General features: G+C 52.3%; 1 protein-coding gene across 2 annotated transcripts in view; it reads right to left on the minus strand.

The window, feature by feature from the left end:
* MOK (MOK protein kinase) overlaps positions 1-7,878 on the minus strand; it is a 50,523-nt gene that overhangs the window by 1,411 nt on the left and 41,234 nt on the right. For both annotated transcript variants that reach the window (XM_008064090.1, XM_008064088.1), the window contains 6 exons: positions 7,157-7,235; positions 6,973-7,021; positions 5,686-5,864; positions 3,771-3,872; positions 2,124-2,297; positions 1,401-1,515 (listed from right to left, as the gene is read on the minus strand). In XM_008064090.1, the coding sequence (XP_008062281.1) occupies positions 1,401-1,515; positions 2,124-2,297; positions 3,771-3,872; positions 5,686-5,864; positions 6,973-7,021; positions 7,157-7,235 (698 nt within the window). The remainder of the gene's footprint in view (positions 1-1,400; positions 1,516-2,123; positions 2,298-3,770; positions 3,873-5,685; positions 5,865-6,972; positions 7,022-7,156; positions 7,236-7,878) is intronic.

Here is a 7,878-nt window from a genome sequence, read left to right on the forward strand (position 1 = left end):
GTAGCCAGAACTACAGGTGCGCGCTACCACGCCTGGCTCATTTTTTATTTATTGTAGAGACGAGGTCTCACCAAGTTGCCTGGGCGGGTCTCGAACCCGCGGGTTCAGGCAATCCACTCGCCTTGGCCTTCCAAAATGCTGGGATTACAGGCTGAGCCACCGAGCCCGGTCAATGGTTTTTTTAAGGGTTGAAAGAACTATTTCATGGCATGTGAAAATTATGTAAATTTCACATTTCAGTGTCCAAAGTTTTCCTGACGCAGCCACAGCTGGTTTCTGCAGTGCCTCAGCGGCCTTCATGTGCGAGGAGAGCTGGGCAGTTTCAACAGACACCTGGGCCCACACAGTGTGCCAAGCTCGTGTGTGATTGGAGGTGGGAACTTTGTGGGTGCAGGCAGGAACTGGCACCAAACACCTGAAGGAAGCACCTCTGTCCAGGAGGGAAAGGGAGGCAGCGTAGGGCCGCAATCAAGAGGCAATCTGTGGGGACCTGGGCGAGGGAAGGCTGTGGAGAGAGAGAAGGCGAGAAGGGTGGGACTGTGGGTGGTGTGAGGAGTCTTCCACGGCAGGGCCTAGGCAGAATGCAGAGCTTCCTACCGGGGGCGGGGGGGCAGGGGGGGCGGGGGAGCGGGGCATGGGAAGCTACCGGGAGCAGCAAGTGCGGAGGAAGGTCAGAAGATGCGCTGGACGGAAAGCAACCTAGCTGCAGATGCGTCTTGTGTCCCCAGCTCCTAGCATGTGGTGAGCGTTCAGTAAGGGCTGGGAGGAAGGAGCGACGTGCAGATGAATGGAACGGTGTGTGATGGAAGGGCATGTGGTCATACAGAGTCTGGGGCTGGCCCAGAACCTAAGGCCGGTAGGACCGAGTGAGCGGGACCCTGTAGAGGGCCTGTGACGGGCTCCACGCTTCTAAAGCCGAGGTGTGTGAAACGGGCCCTGCTGATGGCTCCACGTGCACGTCGGGGCCACTATGCTCATGGGGCTGGGTAGCCAAGCAGGCACAGCATGGCCTGGGCCTTGGGATCTGTCATTGGCCAGGTGGGTGTCTGAGGGCATGACAAGGGGACAGAACCGGCATCTGTCCCGTCATCAGGACAGACGCAGGAACCCAGTAAGGGTCCTTCCCTGGGCCTGCTCACCTGGGATGTTAGTCATCAGCCCTTAATGGGCAGGACAGAAGGGGCTTTATTTAGCAACTGGACCCAGGGTCCCTGATGCTCTAACCAACAGAGACATTAACAGGCACGGCTGTCAGGCCCGGGCTGCCGAGGTGAAGATAGATGTGGCATGGTTGGCTACAGTCCTCCATAGGTGGCGTCCTCCTCGGAGAGACACAGGCCACCCAAGGGTGTCCAGTCCCCACCAAGCCAGCCGCTCTGCAGCACGATCTCCCCAAGTACCTGTGTTCTGGCCGCCTTTGGAATCTGCCAGGTGTTCCCGAGTGGCTCCGATGCCGCGAGGAGCTCTGGAAAGAAAGCCTTTCTGTGGCTGGCCAGAGCCTGCTTCTCAGTTCTCCTGCAGGGAAGGAATGAGAGCAGGCACCCGTGAGCACCGTGGGCGGCTGCCTGCCTGACCCCTCATCTCCACTGGTTTAGCAGGTGGATCGTCGCTGGCTCTGGTTTCTCATGAGCCACGACGACAGCCTCTTTCCTCTCTTGTCTCAGCCTGACGGGTTCTGGGCCAGGAGCAGAGCAAGCACCGTGAACCACCAGGGACTCAGACTGTCACCTCCAGTTACATAGTGTCCAGCATGTGGACCTAGACGGCCTCAGGGCAGACACCTGAGATCCACATTCAGCAGGTACTAACAGTGCCCGGTACACCCTCTCCTGAGTTTGTGCCACATACACTGGGTACGTCCAGGCTCTTCTAGAAGTCTTACTAACTAGAGTCTCGGCATCTTTCCCCTGCCCCGGAGCTGCTAACAGCCTCCTTTTGAGGAGAAGACTCCAGAAAAGAGCGTGGTGGAGTCTCCCAGAGCACGGACCACTGTTCAGGACAGAGCTGTTCCCAGGGACCGGGCACCCTCCAGAGGCTGTCCCTTGCCCCACCGTGAGCCCCACGGGTCTCACTAGCCAGGGCCTCCTGCCCGCCCCACGGAAACCCAGCAGAGACCCTCTTACCTCTGTTCTTGGAAGTAGGGGTGCTGCAGAGCCTGGTGGGCGGCGATCCTCTCATCCGGATCATAGGCCACCATCGCGTGCAGGAGGGAGAGGCATTGCGGGGACAAGTTGCTTGTCAGTAGAGGCATTCCTGACCCCTTCTTAAAAGGAAAATCAAAACTCATAGCTCTCGACCTGTGTTAAAAGCCCAATGATAACACACAATCATGCCGCCATCTAGAGCCCCTCCCTGGCCCATCGTCGGGACTCTGAGGGGAACAGTCTGTGACCCACAGATTACATGGCTGTCCACACCCACTGTATGGCCAACCCCAGAGGGAACCCTCGGGCCAGCCGGGCTCTGGGTGGTAACAGTGCGTCAACGTCCGACAACAACAAACACCACTCTCGTAGGGCTGTTGATGGTGGGGGAGGCTGTGTGTGTGAGGGGACAGGAGGTCTATGCAAAAGCTCTGTCCTCGCCACTGAACTTTGCTTTCTTTTCTTTTTTCCTTTGTTTTGGGGTTAGGGTCTCACTGTGTTGCCCAGGCTGGAGTGCAGCGGCATGATCACAGTTCACCACAGCCTCGACCTCCTGAGCTCAGGCAATCCTTCTACTCTACTCTAAAAAAAAAGTCTAGACTAGGTACAGTGGTGCACACCTGTAATTGCAGAACTTCGGGAGATGGAGACAAGAGGATTGCCTGAACCCAGGGATTTGAGACCAGCCTGGACACTTGGTGAGAACTTGTCTCTACAATAAATTAAAATTAGCTGGGCATGGTGGCACGTGCCTGTAGTTTCAGCTACTTGGAAGGCTGAGATGGAAGGATCGCCTGAACCCAACAGGCCGAGGCTGCGGTGGCTGTGAGCATGCCACCACACTCCAGCCTGGGCAACAGGGTGAGACTCTGACTCAAAAAATAAAAAATAAAATAATAAATGGGAAAGGGGGTAAAATCTGTTATGTGATCAATGTAAGAAAACAACCTCTCCTATACAAGATTATATACCTTCCCAAGTGAGAAGATGAAATCAAGTTTTAAAAAAGAGAGAAAGAATCCAGAGTAGCTGCCCTCCTGAGCTGCCCAAGACCTAGGGTCCTCTGGGTGTTGTTCATGCTCCGCCCACAGGCCCAACCTCAGAAGCCCCAGCTCCTGGCCGAGTGACAGCTGTGCTCAGAATGAAGTCCTAATGGGTCCCCGAGCGCCTGGCAAGGTGTCCATTCCACCAGCAATGCCGAGCGAGGGCTGCAGAAAGCCCTCACCACCTACGGTTTGTGCTTGGGGACATTTTTGCCCCAAGGCTTTTTTTTTTTTTTTTTTTTGGCTGCAAAGCATTTCTTTTCTCTTGTCCTCTGCCAGTGGGACCCTGGGCTAGGAGGTTGTGGGCTGTGTTCCCCTAGAGGTGTCTGTACAGCCAGGATTTCCTGGTCCCTGCATATTGGGTAGTGTAACAAAGCCTGACTCCCAGGCCCTCAGAAAGCCCGTGAAGAATCTCTGATGCTCCAGGAGAGCATATCTTTGTGAACCCCCAAAGGTGAGGGGCTCTGTCTGAGCAGCCGCCACAGGCCCCCAAGTGAGCCTGCAGCCCTGTTGGTGGCAGCGGGAGCCCCCCAGAATGAGGGCTGAGAGGGTGGCCCAGGCCCTCTGAGCACACTGCACTTACTGCTTGAACTTGCTGAGGGTCTTCTGAGCAGGTGTGCCGATGACATCATGGATTTTTGAGATTTGGTCCAGTTCATTAGCTCCAGGGAAAAGCGGCTGCAGGCTAGAAGGGCACGACCAGAGGCACCGTGGTCAGGACAGGACAGTGGGCCTCAGGCTGCCGGTCTCCTCTGCCAGGCAGGCCCCCCCACCAGCACCTGAGGAAGTGGTCCTCACCCGTCCCTCGAGCTTCGTGGCCGGGAGACTTCTGTTCTCTGCTCGGCCTTTCTACTTGACCAGCAGGCCCTGGACGTGCCTTCTAAGAGGCAAGAGGAAGACTGCACCCCCTGTGTCTGTGTCTGCAGAGCAACGTGAGTGCTCACGCTAACTGGGACAAGCAGCCATCTTAACGTGCTTCCCTCAGCCCAGTGAGTCTTGGCGACAGATTCAGGGTGGGTCAGGTCAAGTTTTGTTGACAAGCAAGTTCCAAGAAACCTTTTGGTTGTCAGAGCTTTCGCAGATTTTGGAGTTGAGGGTAACCGATTTTAGGCCTGTATAAATAAATTCAATTCCTATTACACGTCACAAAGAAGAATTTAAAACACAGCTCTGGTAGTATGACCAGCTTTCGCTCAGGAAAACAGTCGTGTCTTGTGACCAGAGAAGAGGAAAAACTGGGTGAGCAGAAAGTAGCTCAACGGGGAAGATGAGGGCATCAGAGCCCTGCCCTGTCTGGTCACCGATGGGAGGTCCTCACCCAGAAGTCCTCTGACACCCTCCAAGTCAATCAAGGGGTGTCAGCTCAAGAGAAAGGCCTAGTCTGCTGGCACTTTCAGCTTCCGTGACATTGCCACTGAGCTTTCCAAAACAACAAGTTCTCAATATGAATGACCTGGAGTCAAAGGAGTGTGTGTCCTGAAGTGCACATCCATCCGCGCTTCTGTCGCAGCGACCAGTTGAGCAGGTGGGACCAGACAAGCTCTGGGCCCCTGCCCATGCCGGGTTCTCCTGTTCAGACGCACCACCCGTCGTCAGATGGTGCTGGGCCACGCCCTTGGGCGCTCCTTCAGCTCAGCACCCCCTCACCTCACCCCCTCTTCCCTGGGCCTCTACTCTTCTCTAAAGGCTAGGGACAGCGAAGGACTTGGAGATCGGGGAGGGAGGGCTGGGACTGGGGCTCCCTAGAGTCCAGCTGTGCCATAAGGTGCCTTGTCCTTACACCATGGCCAGGAGCACCCCACCTGATGTGACCACCTCTCACAGCTCAGCCCTCCCCGTGGCAGGCCCAAAGGCGGCAGTGTACACACTTCTCCTCTGCTCTGGGATGCCTCACCTTAGGTACCCCACCATCAGCTTGATGCAGAAGCCCCCCACACAGGCTGGGCTGTGCAGTGGCAAAGGAGAACTGAGAGTCTCTGTTCTCCAAAAGAGCACGCAAGGAAAGGTATTTGACAAAAAATGAAAGCCTAGTGATTTTTTTTGGTTAAATTAAAAAAAGAGAGAGGCCAGTTACAGTGACTCATGCGTATAATCCCAGCACTTTGGGAGGCTGAGGTGAGAGGATTGCCTGAGCCCATGGGTTCAAGACCAGGCTGGGCAACTTGGCAAGACCCTGTCTCTACAATAACTAAATAAAAAATTAGCTGGGCATGGTGGTGCGTGCCTGTAGTTCTAGCTACTTGGAAGGCTGAGGCTGAAGGATTGCCTGAGCCCAGCAGGTCGAGGCTGCGGTGGCTGTGAGCATGCCACTGTACGCCAGCCTGGGCAATAGAGTGAGACCCAACTCAAAAAAAAAAAAAAGAGAAACAAAAACAAAATCAGGATGACTGCAACATCTGGACTGTAAAGGAGGGAGCCATGTAAAGCTGTGGGGCCCGTGAGCCCCGAGGTTCCAGCCTTGAGTCCCACGGTCCCACCCTTCCCCACAAAAGACCCACCTGGCGATCTCGTAGAACACGCAGCCGGCACTCCACAGGTCCATCTTGTACGTGTAGAAGCCATCGGTGAGGAGACACTCGGGGGCCCGGTACCAGCGGGTGGAGATGTACTCTGTGTACGGCTGCCTGGAGTAGATGCTCCGGCAGGACCCAAAGTCCCCCAGCTTCAGGACATCCCGCTGCAGGGAGAGAAGGCCAGGCTTGTCGCGCAGTACAGCCATGGCAACACAAGCCCCTCCAAATATGTAGCAGCGGGGAAGGGGCTGGCGTCGCAACTGATTAGTGAAACAGACCTACTTTGCGAGTGACTGAAGGCGCCCCCACCCAAGAAGGCCACAGCGCTGCTCTTTGTGGGACATGTTTACAAGCACCTGCCGTGTGTTACATGCATTTCCAAATGTCTACAGGTTTTGAAAATGGTTAAGTCACAGCATGCTTCTACAAACAAATGACACACTAGTCGTACGTCCCATCAAGCTACCAGCTCGCTGCGCAGGGGCTCTTTTAGCCACATGGTTTCAGAGGACTTCGCTGACAGCAAGTCAGGCAGACACTGGGAGGCAGCAAACGATGCCACAAATGCGGGTAGCGTAGATGGTTTCGGAGTGAGACAGACCCGAGCTCAAACCTGCCTCTGTCACATTTCCCTTGAGAGTGTTCAGAATGGCAATTTGAATAGAGTTAACTTTTGGCTACAGTGTGGGAAGAGTACTTTCTGGTTTTTGTTTGGTTTTGAGACAGGGTCTTGTTCTGTTGCCCAGGCTGGAATGAAGTGGTGTGATCACAGCTCGCTACAACCTGGAACTCCTGGACTCAAGTGATCCTCCTGCCTCAGTCTTCCAAGGAGGTAGGACTACAGGTGTGTGCCAACATGCTTGGCTACTTTTTAAAATGTTTGTAGAGATAGGGTCTCACTATGTTGCCCAGCATGGTTTTGAACTCCTGGCTTCAAGGGATCCTCCCACCTTGGCCTCCCAAAACGCTGGGATTGCAGGTGTGAGCCACCACATCTGGCTTTTTTCCAGGTTTACATTTGGTTATTCTGGTGGCATTTATGAAAAAAGTCATCTCTTATAGACGGGGAGGAATAAAATACTATAACATTCTGTCTAGCTATCTGGGACGGAAAGCATATCTAGTGGAAAAGTTTTTATACTTCTACCTTTATTCTACATAAAAGTTCTTTTTTTTTTTTTTTTTTTAAGAAAGCAGGATTTATTGAGAGGACAGAAAAGCTCCCATAGTGGAAGGGGATCTGAAGGGATTGCCCCACATAAAAGTTCTTACCTTTATTAGTATATTTTCTGGTTTTACATCTCTATGAAATATTCCATTTCTGCATTCAGTATAAAATGAAGAATATCATTAATTGCACTTCATTAATGCCAATTAACTTTGAACTGCATTTTTAATGACTGTAAGTGACCATAGTTTATTAATTTCACAGCTGCCAAAATCTCCAAGAGCATACCTGTGCATATAATCAAGGGATTTACATAACTGGTACATATAGTGCATAATTTTTTTCTCTGATAATGGATGTCTTCTCCCTGTACAATCAAGGAAATGACCAAACATGGTTACCAATGGTATAAATTCCTTTTTGAGAAATAAAAAATATAATACACTTTAATTTAATGATGTGCAAAAATCTAAGTTGCCCCGTGAAAAATAATCTGAAATAGTTGTAGGAACTATGGAGCGCATCTACAAAATATACCAAAAATTCTATATACTGGGTCAGGCATGGTGGCTCACACTTGTAATCCCAGCACTATGGGAGGCTGAAATTAGCCCGGGAAACATAGTGAGACACCCTCATCTCTACCAAAAAAAAAATTAGCTGGCGTGGTGGCATGCATCTGTAGTCCCAGCTACTTGGAAGGCTGAGGCAGAGGGATCACTTAAGCCCAAGAGGTCAAGGCTGTGGTGAGCCATGACTCTGGCATTGCAGTCTAGGCTGGGCACTGTAGCCTGGGAACCAGTGTGAGACCCTGACTCAAAATAAATAAACAAATTACATTAAACAAAATTCCATATACCGGCATGATTTCACTTAAAATCACATAGCATATATATTCTGTAGTGGAAAATTGCATTTTATTTTTTGGTAGTTTACAGAAGTTTCTTTCTTTTTTTTTTTTTTTTGAGTTAGAGTCTCACTCTGTCGCCCTAACTGGAGTGCAGTGGCCG

This window comes from Carlito syrichta, unplaced genomic scaffold (genome assembly GCF_000164805.1).
Source record: "Carlito syrichta isolate Samal-C Ts95f unplaced genomic scaffold, Tarsius_syrichta-2.0.1 Scaffold307187, whole genome shotgun sequence".
NCBI classification, from domain to species: Eukaryota; Metazoa; Chordata; class Mammalia; order Primates; family Tarsiidae; genus Carlito; species Carlito syrichta.